This window comes from Dasypus novemcinctus, chromosome 16 (genome assembly GCF_030445035.2).
Source record: "Dasypus novemcinctus isolate mDasNov1 chromosome 16, mDasNov1.1.hap2, whole genome shotgun sequence".
In the NCBI taxonomy this organism is placed as follows: domain Eukaryota; kingdom Metazoa; phylum Chordata; class Mammalia; order Cingulata; family Dasypodidae; genus Dasypus; species Dasypus novemcinctus.
In genome coordinates, this window is record NC_080688.1 from 47490741 (window position 1) to 47507721 (window position 16981).

Genomic DNA, 16981 nt, shown 5'->3' on the forward strand with positions numbered 1-16981 from the left:
CCAATCCAAGCAAAGTTGATATAATTGTATAGAATTTTTTATTCTTCTGAATAAGAACTAATTTGAAATTTGAAATTATTAAAGTCTTCTTATTCTTATGAAAGTAATAAAAAAACACTCATTCTTTTTTTTTGAAGATCATTGAAGTAGTAACGCATTACCTCTAAATATCCTAAAAAGGAGTGACCTTACAAATTTATGAACCTAAAAGCAAAGGACATTATAGGAATTAATAAGCAACATTTTTTTAAAAACTTACTTTATTTTTTTAAATTTATCTCCCCCCCTACCCCCCACCCTGAGGTGGTTCTTTTGTCTGTTTGTTCATTGTTTGCTCACATTCTCCAGGAGGTATTAGGAACTGAACCCAGGACCACCCACATGAGAGCTGAGTGCCCAATGGCCTGAGCCACATCCACTCCCCACAGGATGCACTGCCTGCTGGTTTGTGGCATCTGCTTGTCGTGGTGGGGGCAGCATCTAGCTCATTTGTAGTGGGAGTGGCTTCTGCTCATTTTCTTTTAAGAGGCAGTGGGACCTGAATCTGGGACCTCCCATGTGATAGGCGTTCACCCAACTGGTTTGAACCACATTTGCTTCCCAATAAGTAACATTTTAAATAAGCATCTGAACTGAATCAATCTGAAGCTAAGGTCATACTTTAATCATATGATCCCATTTCCTTTAAAAATATTCATTTTGATATTTACAGTATATAACACAGGAATGACAAAATTTTTGAAATGCCTTATGTAGGAAATAGTACTATCAGAAATGTATAAACGTAAGGTTACCAAATTAATAGCAAGTATGAAATCCTAACGGAATTTCATAAATTTAATTACAGATTCTTCCAAATGGTGAGACTAGTAAGTACTTTAGGAGAGCTCTTTTGGATTGAATCACTGGAACACAGAAATACATATTATATGGATATGTACCATATTAATGCCACCACATCCTCACAATTGAAGAGAGACTGAGAGAGAAAATTAGAGCTAATCCTGGAGAGGGAAGCGGATGTGGCTCAACTGACAGAGCATCTGCCTACAATACAGGAGGCCCACAGTTTGGTACCCAGAGCGTCTTGGCCCATGTGGTGAGCTGGCCCATGTGCAGTGCTGCTGAGCACAAGGAGTGCTGTGCCACGCAGGGGTGCCCCATGTGTAGGGGTGCCCCATGCGCAAGGAGTGCGCCCTGCAAGAAGAGCGCCCCATACGAAAAAAAAACACAGCCTGCCCAGGAGTGGCTCCATACACACGGAGAGTGGATGCAGTAAGATGATGCAACAAAAAGAAACAGAGATTCCCAGTGCCGCCTGACAAGAATGGAAGCAGACACAGAAGAACACAAGGCAAATGGACACAGAGAGCAGACAAGGAGTGGGGGGAGGAAGGGAGAAAAATAAATCAAAAAAAAAAAAAAAAAAAAAAAAGCTAATGGAGAATGAAGAGCTTTTCATATTCTATTCTATACGAATATTCCTAAATTCCTAGCTTATGCTGTCTTGTGAAGGAAAAATTCCATTACTAAAACCAAAGTTAATATTTCAAATATAATTAAAAAAAATTTTTAAACCAACTTACAGTATTGATATTTTCTACATCCACAAAGACTAGCATATTGCCTCCTCTGCCTTCTTCGTCTTCAAGAGAATTACTTCTGCAGACAGTGGCTCGTACATTCAAAGATCGGCTGGTACAAATAACTGCAGTATGTCTTAATATTCTGTGACTGAGGAAGTAAAAATGCAAACTTAATCTAAGGACCTCTCCCTATGTTATGATTCTCTCATTCCAAACAAAGATTTTAAAAACTGATCACTCTTAGCACCATTTCTACTCTAAACAGAGTCAAATACAATAAAGTAAAATGATACAGCTAATCTAACTTTAGATCAATTCTTTGTTTGCAATTTAGAAGGAAACTATTAGTCTCCCTGATTCTAGACTTCTTCCCTGCTCATCAAACTAACCTGTATAGCACCTAAAAATAATCTTCATATAGTAATATCCTGATCATGCCTCTTTTCTGATAGTGACTCCAAAGTTACTAAAAGCGCCTACCAAGTAAAATCCAAACTTTAACCTGGCAAACCAAGGCTCTCCGCAACATACCTTTACCTTTCAAGTTTTATTCCACTTTACTTCTTTTACACACATTTTATACTACAGCCAAACTAAATGTATTCAGTTTATATATTCTAACCTGTAAATCCTTGTTCATAGACATAGCAAGCCCCTGGAATAGTCTCTACATTCTCTCTATCCCCTCAATATCTAAATTCCGAAATCTTTCTTGAAGGCTCACATCACCACTCCTTAAATCCACAAAGGCTTTCCAACTTGCCTTGGCCAGAGTACTCGCTCTCCTTGTCATCATCTTAAAGACACTAAACATTTAGTAAGAACTAAAGTATATCTGTGTTTACAAATATTATCTCATTTTTTCCTCACAAATAAGTCTTACATAATATACTTTTAATACATTAAATAAAATAAGTGTAGCACAATTATTCCTGATTTCATAAAAAATGACAATGGCACTATCACAAATAAGAATAAAAATAAGAAAAAAAAAAGAAGTAGTTTGTTTTCACCCCCTACCACCCACTTTTGGCCACCTAGTTATAGTTATATCAGGAATTTATAACCAATTTATAGTTATAACAATGACATAAATTAAGCATGTTTACATCAAAATGGTTATCTGAATGTGCGCACATGTATTAAACATAGAAGTTAAATCAGAGACATTTTAAAATACTCACCGTATTTTAGGCTGCTTTTTAACACTTTCATAGTAAAACAGAAAGTTAATTTCATGGACACCTTCTTCATCTGGCCCACGTAACCACATTGGTAGCTGGACTGAAGCTCCAGGTAGAAGAACAGTGTCAGGAAGGGGAACAGGAATCACCTCTGGCTGACTCCCTATGCCAATGCCGAAGTCCAAAGAAGAAGCTGATGATATGAGTGCTGTGCACATAGAGGTAGACTCTGTCACAACAGTCTTGTAAGCACTACAGTTCTCAGAAGCCGAGGGACTTAGTGGTGTCAGAACAGCAGTATTACCACCAAAAGTAAAGAACTCTGGACGTTTAGAAACAACCTTCAATCCAGTAAGAGGACATTTGCTGACATTGACAAATTCTACATATGCTTTTCGGATTTCTCCACAGAGGAGCCCTGTAGGAAAATGTATAAAGAATACCTGCATTGGAGGGAAAAAATATTATTATAATGTCTGAACTTCTAATGAATAATACTTTCAAGATGCTTTATTTCTTTACTAAAGGTTTACAAATATTTCATTAATTCTCTTTGATATCTCCTTCAGTATGTGGCAATTAACAACTCCATTTTAGAAAAGAGGATGAGATAAAGAGACCAATGTTACTTCTGTCACTCAGTAGTAGATTCCAGAGTTATGAATTAAAAGTAACGTTCTACCAGTGTGGTGTGTTGAGAGGGGTGTTGTTTGGGAATTCTGCACATGTACATGATTGTTTTACAAGTTTACAACTTCTGTCATAAAAAATATATTTGAAAAGTAATAATAGGGTGGGTTGGGGGAAAATACATCAAATGTAAGATAAGGACTATAATTAGTAGTAAGATTTTGACAATATTTTTTCATAATTTGTAAAAAACATCTCACAATAATGCAAGGTATTGGTGGAGGGTTGATGTATGGGACCCCAATATGATGGTTGTGCATGTTTGCTTTTTAAGTTCACAACTTTTACTATACACTTACTGTTTATGTATGTTCATATATAAATGATATAAAGATAATAATGGGGGGTTGGAGGAAAATATTTTGGTTAGTAGTAATATTTTGACAATGTTCTTTAATCATTAGTTAAAATGGCTTAACAACAATGTAAGGTATTAGTGATAGGGTGAGGTGTGAGAGTCCTGTATGAAGTTATATATGTTTGTTTTGTAATCAAAACTATTACTGTACACTTATTATGTATGAGTGATGTACTTCAATAAACTTTTCAAAAAGTAAAACATCAGTAACAAGAGGGTTACCATGTCAAAACTTTCACAATGCTGTAGATTACAGAAAAGAGAATTTACAAGTAATTTAACATGGCTACATGAATTAAATAATTCTTGGTATTATAGTCCTTGTTGCCAACTTAAAAAGTAGCTCAACTATTTACGTATACATCAAGATTACAAGATATATTAAGGGACTTAAAAGGGAAGAACATGCAAGTCCATAATTCTAAATTTCAAACAGCACAGTTTCAGGCTCATATGGGGCAAAATGGGATCAGAACTAATCGAGGCTTTCTATAGCCTTTCCCAGCTAGTGTGAATATTTATATGCTTCATTGAAGATTAAAGTGTTTCATTCCCACCTGTCCCACAAACCCAACAGGGGTTACATAACAAGCTACACACACACATTTCCAAAAATAAAATTAAAAAATTAATTCCAGAACACATCTGGTCTACAGATTTCAGATAAGGGACTGTGGACTTGTTTTAAAAAGGTGTAAATATGGACTAACAAACTCACCCTGTAAGTTACTTGCCTCTAAAAAATCCTTAAGTGTAAATGCCAGAACTATAATGACAGTATCTAAGAAAGAAAGAATATCAAGGTAATAGTATGAGGAAAATGGTCTAATAAAGCTACAGCTGGCATTCCCCAAAGGATTTATGATATTCCAATGGAAATGTGTGTTTCTGAATCTGAGTGTGAGTGGGACTTCAAAACTTTGGGATATCAGAAACTTTACAAGTGAATATTAGAATATGAGAAATCAAGGGATTAATGTAGAAATCCAAAATATAGCCTGATAGGAAAAAATGAGCCAGGCATAGTGTTACATTGAAAAACACTGATTAGCTAGTGTCAAATAAGTTACACAGCGTTCAGAAAAGCTTCAGCACATAAGTATTCAATTAATGTCAACTATTATTAATTGTAGTTTATTTACCACTATAAAAAGTAGTAAACTAGCGCCATCCCCCACTAAGTAAGCAACAGCTATCCAAAGGCTTGCTAACAAAACTCAGGAATCAAATGGATAAGGAAAAACTTTAGATAAACCCCTTGCTATCTAAACTCTCACTTTATAAAACCAATGAACCAAAGAAATTAAATTGATAGCACAATAAAATAGTGCTTACTATCTAAACATAAATTCTAAGTCATTGCATGTCAAACCCAGAAAGCAAATACATTTGGATCCACTAAGTAGTATGTGTTTAGTGAGCATTTAACAAAGCAATACAGTTCTGCAATTATCTTCGTAGTTGTATATTAATTTCATCCCAAAGAGGCAGCCCCAAATGGCAAAATAAATGTTTATAAAGCTTCCCAAAATTTGTGAGGGAGTATCAATTACTGAGATGTTACAGCAAAAATAGATGAGTGAATAACAAGTAAAACAAGTACTGTACAGATACACTAAGATACACACAGGCACCTGGATACCACCAAGAAAGCTAGAGCACTGATATGATGGTAAAGGTATTGGAATAAGTATAAAAGCCCTGTGACCCACCTGTAGGGTCATGTATCACATATCTTTAGAATACAGGTTTTTATTAAATATACTATGTTGTCTCTTTAAGAAGGATGAGTCCTTCTAGCCTTTACCTCAAATGCATAGTTGCTAGAAGTTCTTTTAAATCTGTTTTTTTATGATGCTTTGCATTTAAATGGAAAATAAGACAAAGAATTCACCAATCTTACTTCTACTAATTTATCATAAAGATACATGTATGTGAATACAAAATGACATTGTTCATTGTTTTATCTGTAACAGAAAATGATTGGAAACAAATCAAGTATCCATTACACAAGTCCTGTTAAATAAACTATGGTACATATACATAATATAGTAACTATGCAGTGGGAACTTGAAAGGGCTTCCTTTTCCAAATGTTAAATTTTTCCTAACAAGAGTAAATGAGGGGAGCATATGTGGCTCAAGCTGGGTTTGGTCCCTGGTGTCTCCTAAAAACGAAACAAAACAACAAGCAAACAAATGAAAAAACCAACTCAGGGGAACCAATGTGGCTCAGTGATTGAGAGCCAGCTTCCAACATAAGAGATCTTAGGTTTCATATCCCTGGCCTGGTAACTCAAAAAAATAAATAAATAAATGAATGAATGAAAACTTTTGGACAGCCATTTTCTTCAATAGATTTTAAGAACAAAATATTTCTAAACCACAATTTCTAAGAAGTAGATAAAGCTGACAGGTCACTGCTTTCAGTATGGTATACTCACAGTAGTACATACACAACCCCCTTTTTTTAAAAAAAGATTTATTTTCCCCCCTTTCCCTCCTCCCACCCTGCTGTTTTTGCTGTCTGTGTTGTCTTCTCATTTTATCTCCTCTTGGATTCACCACGATTCAACACTGGAGACCTCTGATGGGGACAGAGGTTCCCTGTCAATTGCGCCACCTCGGTTGGTTTCTGCTGCGCTTCACCTTGACTCTCCCCTTGTCTCTTTTTTGATGTGTCATCATCTTGCTGCATGACTCACTTGCATGGGGCACCGGCTCACCACATGGGCACTTGCACAGGCAGTCATGCAGGCACTTGCTTGCCACACAGGTACGCTTTCTCTTCTTCTTTTTCACCAGGAGGCCCTAGGGATTGAACCCAGGTCCTCCCATACGGTAAGCGGAAGCGCTATCATTTGAGCCACATCTGCTTCTGCACACAACTCTTTTAATGTTTATCTTCTCTCAATAAGCTTAGTAACTTTCATCCTTAATCTTTTTTCATAAATAATTACAAGTGACTTTTTCATCAGACACCATAGATCGATAACTTCTTTCACTATTTCCTTAAACACCTCAAATTTTACAAAGTATTTCTGATATATGATATTAGAAATAAGAATGCACTGAATTTTAAAATCAGTAATAATGCATAGCATTGTTTGTCCAAATATAGTAGGTTTCTTGACTTCTATAATACCTACTTTGAGATTAACCAACTTCTCTATTCCTTTGCAGAAAGTACTGAGTGATGTTTATGGAAGTGAACATTAGTGTTGAGACTTTCTACTATGTCTACCTTCTGCTTATCAACAGTGATTATTTGTTTCCAAACCTGTTTATATGAATTAAATATTATGTAAACTGCTTCCAGACGTACCTGAAATATAGCTTTTATTTGCAGATAAAAATCTAGACATACTGAACTTGGACTACCTGACAAATGTCTTTTAGATTCTCACTCTGAAGAAAGCAAAACTGGAAAGTGAAGATAACAACTTATGGATGTGGTTTAATGCAAGAAAGACAAAATGAAACTTGTATCGGGAAACCACTAACAACATCAAGGAAAAGGCCTCTGCCTTAAATCCACCCCTCCAAAAATGGTGAATATACATTTTTATGTTTTAAATTAAAGTAAAATGTAGAGGATATGGATCTTTTTCATTTCTTTGTTTGTTTAAGTCAAACAAACAGCAGTTGTTACTCCATAGGATTAGAGGTCCACCCCACTCAAGGTGACTCCCTCTGTAACAATTAAAGAAAAAACAAAACAACTATGACATGCAAAAAGCAAAGCTAAGAATAATCAATATAAAAAACGAGATGAATGTAAATTTAAAGACTGCTGAATTCAACAGACTTTAAAAGCAAAGATAACAGGTTTAACTTTCCTCAGTTTATAAGTGAAGGAACTTTCCAAGGCCAGATAGAGATGTGTCTTAGAAAGAAGCCTCAGAGTAAAGCTTTATTCTTAATAACACGCTATCTGAAAAGCTGAACTTGCCATTTTGTATACATTTAACAATCTTAACAATTGAATAACATGTAAATGATAAAGATAATTAAAATTACAAGCTAAAAGCATTATTTTTTAAAAGTATGTTTTTTAGTGACTTCAACTAAGTTATTTCAACAACTTTAACTAGAGACGTCAGAGTCTTCTTTTTTGAAAATAAGCACTAACAAATTATTTGATATATAATTAAAAACACAATGTTAGTTAATCAGTGACAAGTCTGGACAAAAAAGGCAGAGTGCATAAGCGAAAGGAAAAAAAAAGACTGGTTTACTAGATTTAAAAAAAAAAGATAAAACAAAATCATGGTATTCACACACAAAGATATAAGGAAATCATGGAACAGAACAGAAAGCATCCAAAAAACAGTTTGGGTAATTTCAGGATATTAGTGTATTAGAAAGATTACTTAAGGAGTTGCTCATATTCAAATTACGGTATTGGGACTTGAAACAAAATTTGTTCCTAAACACCTGTCTTTCAGAAAAGTGTACTCCCTTGGATTAAAAAATATAGACATTAAAAAGTAAAACTAAAAGTTTTTACTAGGAAAGTCTCTGTAAGCAAATATAAAACTTAAAGAAAACAAAGTAAGACTGTCCGATATGCCTTCTAAACCAGAACATGGTGAAAAACACCATCATCAAAGGTAAAATACAGGCATTTATAAACCATGACTGGCACCCAGTCAATTAGTCTTTTATTTGCCCTATACAACTCTAAATGCATTATTAAGCAAGTGGTAAAAGTGGGCACAAGGCATGCACATCAGCAAACCCTTCCCTTAAACTTAAATACTACCCACAACCATTTTCATGAGTATGTTACCTATCTCACATAGGTAGAGGATTAGTAACCATAAAAATCATCCAATAAGGAAAAGGAAAATAACATCTGTTTGAAAGATATAGATAGGCAATCAAGAGGAAAATAATCATATGGACAGTAACCTATATATATTGATCAGCCTTATGAGTTACCAGAGAAATGTAAACAAAAACAATGTTATTTTTCACCTATCTGATTTGCAATAAAAGTTTTTTTTTAAATGGTAATACCCAGTTTGATATAGATGTGAAGTAATGGCCATTCTCTTTCACTTCTGAAGAAAAGTGAAAATTACTATGGCCTTATTGAAGATAATATTGTAGTATATTTCAAAATTTAAAACATGCATACTTTTTACCCAGCAATTCCATTTTTAGAGTCTAGCACATGGACAAAATTCATGCATAATGTTTACTGCAGAAATGTCTGTAATGATGAAAAACTAGAATCACACTCATCAACAAATAAATGGTTAAAATACATTATGATATATTGATATAAAGGAAAACCATATGTAGCTGTTAAAAAAGAATTTTTACTAATTAAAAAAGGATGAAGTCACATTGTTAAAAAGTTAGCTGCTGGATAAAATATGTTACGGATAATTTGTTAACAGGTATGAGTCCATTTATAAGTATTAAAAATATATATAAATGCACAATGAAAGGTCTGAAAAGATAAACACCAATTTGTGGTATCAATGGCACCTTTCAAAGTTAAGTTGATAAGCTTATAATTCCCCTACTAAGGAAAGTGAGGATGTAAAAGGAAGGGTCTCCTTCCAGAGTTCGTGCTTCTAACACGTGACTCTGCTCTTAGTCTGGTTCTGCCTGATCCAAGGTGGGCCAGATTTCTCTTCCGGAAACATTACTTTTTTAATACAGTGGCACAATGATTGGAAGTTGTTGGACTAGGGTCATACCAAAAGCAATGCTCTACAAAGGCTCAGAAATGTTTGCTGCTAAATTCCTAGGACCTGCAGAGACCTTTCTCTTTGAGACTTTTCTTTAATACTTCAGTTTCCATGAGACATTCCAATATATTTCAACTAAATAATACATTGTTTTCTTTCTTTGCTTATGCTAACTAGCATTAGTTTCTATGTTTTGCAACTAAAAGACCTTAACTCATATGATAATGAAAGTAGGACTGGGTGGGACTTACAAAGATGGTGAAGGGCAATAGTACATATACTTCTATATTGTTTAAGTTTTTAACAATCATTTATTTGATGTTATCTTTATAAAATAAAGGAAGAATCACTGATTTTTAACAACAACCAAAGTGTTCTATTATAAGTGTTTTCTCAATTTCCATTAATATTTGGGGGATCAAATTTTATCACCTGGCCATGACTTAATGTATAATTTGCATGATTTCCCTACCTCTGTGAATTGAATGCATTTAATTCAAGCTTAATAAGTTTGAAACTATGTTTCAATGCAATATCAATTTCAAAATCTAAAATTAATTTACTCAAAAATATCACTTGACTATATAGATAAAATAAGTCACAAAAAGTCAAAAAGTGAAATACCTCCAACAGTGGCATTTCCTCTGTGATTATGGGATCTAAACGTCGATCAGGACCATATTTTATAGATGTTTTCTCTTCTTTTGTGTTGTTAAGTCGAGGACCTTGAATTTCTAAATCCTGTCTCCCTCGTACTGACATACTCGAGGAATATTTACCTGAAATAAAAAATAAGCAATGCCCTAAAATAATCTGGCATGTTAACGGACACCAACTTAGTCTGAATACGGAAAGTTTCAGATTAATTCTTCAGTACAGTGCAAAAATTCTAGACAATTTTCAGTTACCAGAGAATTAAGTATATTTTATCTCCCTATTTAACAGCACATAAGGCATATGGCTTAATTTCTCATTTGGACAGGACTTATTTATTTTGCAGAAACAATGAAGATACATCACTGACTAAGAAGTCTTTTGAAGCCAATATTTAACCATAATGCCTATTAACGAAAAAGATCTATCTCAGATAACAGGGTTCAGGACCCAACAATTTGATTCAGACTATGAGAGAGACATTTATTTTCAAATGAAAAAATTTCAAAACATTGAATAGGTAAACTTTTTACTTTAACTCATTTTCAAATATATAGACTACTCTGAATTATTTTTATTTTATGAATAACTAGATCTCAATAGATTGTATAAAGAAAATTAAATGTAATATACAGGTGGTTTTCTCAAAATCAAACTCTTATTTAGTACTCATATGAGATTTTTCCCAAAGCTATATACATAATGCATATATGTATAAAAAAAGCTAGGGAATACAACTCTCTTTACTTCAGGACTACTTGGAGCCTTTAAGGTGCTGAAGGTTAGTGTGATGCAACATAACTGGATATATAATGCAGCATTTCCCAAACTTATTTGACCCCAGAATCTTAATGTCATTTTACATAATACTGAACTATACTAATACATCCTGAAAATTCAGCTTACAAAGTGTGATTTATTTTAATAGTTAATTCAGAGTTTTGAAACACTGATATCATAAAATAATACAGATTATGATATCTTGGTACCTTAAAGAAGCAATAAGCTATATTTTATTGACAACCATAACTTAGTGCTAATAGATTAAGATCCTAATTATATACAAGTGGGAAAGTAAGGAAGTTGCAAAACTTTCTTAAAGCCTAATTTACTTAAAATATGCAATAGATTAGCAGGCTTAATAAGTGAACTATGCCTGATGCTTGTCAACTAAGAATTATAAATATATTACTAAAAGGCAGAATCCCGTATTCAATTTTAATGCAAATTATGTTTATAATTTTTGAGTGACTATGGATGCATTCTACTACTGCTTATGTTTTTTTAAAAAAAATCTGTATTGAAAAATCCTAGATATGCTGGAAAGTAGAACTATTCAATTGAAGGTAAAATTGGGATAAACAAGTTTAAAAGTTCCCCCGGAAGATTTCCCAATATAATAAATAATCAGCTTTCGTAAATGCTAAAATTCAAGTCTGTCAATGACTATTTGCTTAATTTCTTAAAATCTTAATAATATCTAATAAAATGAAGGCTAGAGATGGCATCTTGTCAACTGAAACTCAAATGACCATAGAAAGTAAATAAATGGTACTGTTAGATCTTGAAGGGTGTTCTGAATAAAAGGAAAAAAGTGAACTGTTAAACATATATATTTAAAACTTTGTAAAATATACTACATAAGGTACCAAGAATATAAGTTTAATGCTAAAACCCTACATTTCATTACAGATGGGTGTCAGAATTCAAAGTGTTTAATATTAAATGACATGAAAACATTAATCTTTAAATTGCTCTGTGTTTAATAAAAAGGAAGTATTCAAAAAATAGAAGATGCTAAGATGGTTTTGCATGGCAGTGGACATCTCAATCAATGGTTAGAATTTACTTGGCCAGAATTAATAAATTTGGGTTATATAACAGAAAGGAAAAATACACAAGTAGAGCCTAAAATTATCAAAAGAAAATAAATCAGAAGTGAATAAAGTTTTTATATTTGAAGCTATGACAGTATAAAATATTCCAAATTATTAATTCTTCCATCTGATTAAATACCTTTATCTATAGGTACATTAAACTATTCAGAAAATATCCCATTTTTGCTCATTTCCTTCAAAGGAATGATTTAAGTATTAGCTTTCTAATTGTTTAGCAATGCTATAGCTTTACCTGTGTGACATCCAGGAAGAGCACCAATGCCATCTACTGTCACAGAGCCCTGAATAGTGCCAAGATTATAAACAACTCCCAGAATGTGCAACTCCCCTATGTGATGGGGAAAGAGCTTTAGTCTTGCCTGTGGAGATATTTAAGTTACTTTTATTATCTGTTTTCATAATATCTTCAAGAGAGCAATAACTAAATTCCATAAGGTTGCACAAATATAAACTTATCACCTAAACATGTAAATCACCAATTAATTTCTCTTACTGAAAAACATTTTCTTCAAAAGAAAATCCCTAAATTCAACTACTATAAGTCTGGATTCTCAAATATATTTTTAATAAAAATATACTTGCCAACTAAATAGGATGTGTAATTACCACAATGACCCCAATAAGAAAGCAAAAAAACTGTTCCCAGGCTTCTAAGGAAATTACCACCCAAACAACACTGCAAACCTACTTTTCACACCAATTTCCTCCTGAACAATTCCAGTTTCATAATACTTAAAATTTCAGTTAAGGAAACCAGTATATAAACAAACTGAATTAAGTTTTTTTGTTTACTTTTCAGCTTCCTTTAGAAGGCACAGACAGAAAACTATAGGAAAACAATTACCACTTTAGATTCTTCACTATTAATTAGGAATTCTGAAACAACTTCCGTTCCAATCATTTTAGGTTCACCTGTTACCTGAAAAAAATTATTTTATAAATAATTTGTTCTAATGAACAAAATATTAGTATTAACATTCCTATATATCAATACTTAATAACAATAATAAGTTAGTATTTCTTTGGTTCTTACTATGTGCTAAAGCTCTTTGTAAAGTGTTCTATTTCCACACCTGGAGAATTATGGTACCACTGTGCAGTGGTAGATGTACGTGATCTCTTTTTTTTTTCATTTCATTCAGTCCATCTCCACTGAGGAGGAGAAGTGACCTATTCAAAGTTACAACCACTATGATAAAACCTCAAGAGAAAATATGCAGCTACTCATAGTCAACAATGCCCAAAATGGTCATTTAATTTAATCTTAAAGTAAGAGCAAATTTCTTCATCTTTCACTCCTCCCTTTTCTCCAAACTGGCCAATTACACACGGAAAATATAATGACAGGCTTAGGAGGATATAGGAAAGAATGAAGGACAAAAAGTGTAAGTGGGAAAGGAGAAAGGTCTGTCTCAAAACCAATGACATTGTAAGACTACAGTCTCTGATTACATAAGCAACAGAACTAACTGGCTCACACTTGAGTAATCTCATCCTCATAAAGAGTTTTACCATGGTATCAGTTATTTGTTACAATACATAAAAATTACATCATCTTAAATTCCAGTTCAGCATCTTAGCCCAACACCAGCAGAAACTCATAAAGAAATAAAGAGTTTGAAATTTATGAAAAAATGCAACTATTAATAAAAAATACAACTTTATTACACAAAGAGGAAATTTTCACTTAATTTTAACAAGCCTCCTTTAAAATTACACTGACAAATATATAATAAGTTAAGAACTAATAGGGAATGGTCAATCACCACACCAGGGAACAGAAAATGTCTAAAACTGCAAGCAGGAGAATTGCATCCATCAGCCATGAGGGATCTAAGCCCCAGCTTGATTTAGAGGTAGAGAGGACATTGCCATCCCAGGGTGCACAAGATGGAGGAATATAATATGGATTGGAGTGGACTTGCTGGTATTCTACTATAGAACTGTTGTGACTCTAGCAATGGAAGAAATTCTATCACTGATGTCAAGACAGTAGGCACGGGAGTTACTAAGGGCAGGGGGAAGGAGGAAGAAGTGTGATATGAGGCATTTTCGGGACTTGGAGTTGTCCTGAATATTGCAGGGAAAGATACAGGACACTGTATATCCTGCCATAATCCACTGGATGGACTGGGACAGAGTGTGAACTACAAAGTAAACTATGCTACATGTGGTGTGGCAGTGCTCCAGGGTGTAATCACCAAATGCAATGAATATGCCTTATTGATGACAGAGGATGTTGATATGGGAGGAGTGAGGGGGTGGGGAGTGGGGTATATGGGAACCTCATGTTTTTTAAGATAATATTTTGTGTGATCTATTTATCATCTTTAAAAAAGACAAAAAAAGCAAAAAAAAAAAAGGAAGACAGAATGGAAAGCTGAGGGTTAATCTGTGCAGAATTGGTAAAAAGGTTGCTTATTCTTTAGAAATGAATAGAAATGGTGTAATAACATCATGGTGTTTGTAAGTAACAGAGCTATAATATGGGTATGACAGTGATTAAAAGGGAAAGTCTAAGGTCATGTATATTACTAGAAGGAAACCTAAAAACTGTGACATGGGACTGTATAAGATAAAACCTCATGTAAAACACAAATATGGGTGATACTGCATATAGACTGAGTTTACAAAATATGAGTACAAATATAATAGAAGGAAAAAGAATTGCAGCTACATATGGCAGGGAAAGTATAGAGACTGAGAGGTGATGAGTTTTGTTTTTTCTTTATTATTATTGGAATAATGAAAGTACTCTAACAATGATCATAAGTGATGAATGAACAAATATGTGATTACTGCGAATACCACTGATTGTACACTTTGGGTGAATTTTTGCTTTATCAACATGTATCAATAAAATTGATTTGTTATTGCCATAGAAAAAAATAGGCCTTTCAAAAGAAAATGTAATTAAAAAAAGAATGAAAAAGCAAAAATAGAAGGAAAAAAAAAGATAACAAAGAAAAAGAATAGACATTTTTAAAAAACTTTTTCAAGAGTAAACAGTTTATACTTTCCTAATCTGTATTCTAGACATCCAAAAAATTAGGAAAAATTGCTAAGGTTGCAAAAAAGGTTGCGAAATTTAATTCAGAATAGAACCTGAGAAATCTCAATCTTTCAAGCTAGTAATAATGAGTAAAAAAAAATCACAAAATGTCTTCAATAAATTTAGTCAGCAAGATTTAAAATAAGGGAAACTTTAAATAAACACTTCAAGAGGATGAGAAGTAGTTTAAATATTCTAAAATGTCAAAGTTACTACAACAAACACCTTCATTCAGGTTCTTCCTTCACAGATCACCAGCAAAATATTGGCATATTTCCAGTTCTAAAATAATTTTACCCATATTAGGAAATCATTAACAAAACAGTTTTTTTAAAAAAGGTTTATCTGTATAACAGTTATTGGTGAATAAACTAAGGAGTTAAATAACTAGGTAAAAAAAAAGTTATTTCTCCTACAGTAAGCTGGGAAACAAAAATTATATGTTCAGGTCATTCCTACTTCAAAAATAACTACCCTAGGGAAGTGACTGTGACTCAAGCAATTGAGCTCCTGTTTACCATATGAAGGACCCTGGTTTGATCCCTGGGACCTCTGGGTAAAAAAGGAAAAAAGGCGTCCCAGACCTGTATGGTGAGGCATAAGGCCCGCACACAACATGGAGGCAGCAAACTGACACACCAAAAAGATGATGATGCAACCAGATAGAAAAAATAAAACTACCCTAACTATATCAAAAGCTTATTATAGGCATGGATAAGAAGAGATAAATATATACATAGGAAATGAATAGACAATTCACAAAAGAGGAAATATAAGATTTTTACTTCATTAGGAACCAATGAAATAGAAAATAAAAAGATAGCATTTTTTATCAAATCAACCAGTTTTTTTCTATGTGATGATGCTAAATGTTGGGAAGATAAGATACCTTATCCTATATGATGCTGGTGAGAAGCACACTGGTCGGACCTTTTGGGAAATATAGGGGTATTAAGATATCTATTCCCTAAAATTCTCTAACTTCATGTCTAGAAATCTCTCCTATAAAAATAATCATAAATAAGGATAAAAAGTTATATACAAAAATATTCATCATAGAATTATCATGAGAGCAAACAAATGGAAATCTTTAAAACAACCAGCAATGAAGAGAAGAGTACAATAACTTAGGAATCACCATACAACAGAACATTATGCAAAAATGAAGTATTAAGACATTTTAATATCAAGATATGCATATAAAACAATATAGGATGAAAAAAGCAGGAAAGAAATGTGTACACATTCACAATATAGATCTCAAATATAAGAAAAATATACAAATGGAAATGACTGCAGAGACATAGAACAATATTAAAGTGCTTATTTCTAGATATTGGGAACACAGTTTTACTTTTATTTCTTAAGTTCTCCTGTATCTCAATTTTCAAAAAAAACAAGCATAAAAAAGAGTAAGTATAGCTCACTGAACAGAAGTTGAAAAGTTATTGCAGCAACTGTTAGGCTGTAAACATGCTTATTACAAATACCTTTTAGTAACTTACTAGCTCTTTAACTTCTTCATTATCCATTCCACTAAAATCTTTAGGTTGAAACTTCCAGAGCAATGACAAATCAGTCAACAAAAGCGGAACCTTCAAAGGGTTCCTAAAAGCCACTTCCACAGTTATTGGTTCTATAAAAGAAAGCCTAAATTAATAACTTTAGTAAATATCATTCATTACCTTACGCTTCACTTCTCTGAACATATCTTGCTTTCTAAGCACTGAATTTATGCTAAGGTCCTTTATCACCTTGTAAATATCCTTTTGATCAAGATTATTTTAATATCACCTCCTCTAGGAGCTTTCCCAATGTCATTCCCTCTTCTCTATTCCAATAGCACATGACATAC

General features: G+C 33.2%; 1 protein-coding gene across 20 annotated transcripts in view; it reads right to left on the reverse strand.

Annotated features, from left to right (window-relative positions):
- Positions 1-16981, reverse strand: part of TRAPPC8 (trafficking protein particle complex subunit 8) — a 97897-nt gene that overhangs the window by 23299 nt on the left and 57617 nt on the right. For all 20 annotated transcript variants that reach the window (XM_058277579.2, XM_058277584.2, XM_058277590.2 and 17 more), the window contains 6 exons: positions 16632-16762; positions 12919-12993; positions 12307-12433; positions 10147-10301; positions 2771-3213; positions 1587-1734 (listed from right to left, as the gene is read on the reverse strand). In XM_058277579.2, the coding sequence (XP_058133562.1) occupies positions 1587-1734; positions 2771-3213; positions 10147-10301; positions 12307-12433; positions 12919-12993; positions 16632-16762 (1079 nt within the window). The remainder of the gene's footprint in view (positions 1-1586; positions 1735-2770; positions 3214-10146; positions 10302-12306; positions 12434-12918; positions 12994-16631; positions 16763-16981) is intronic.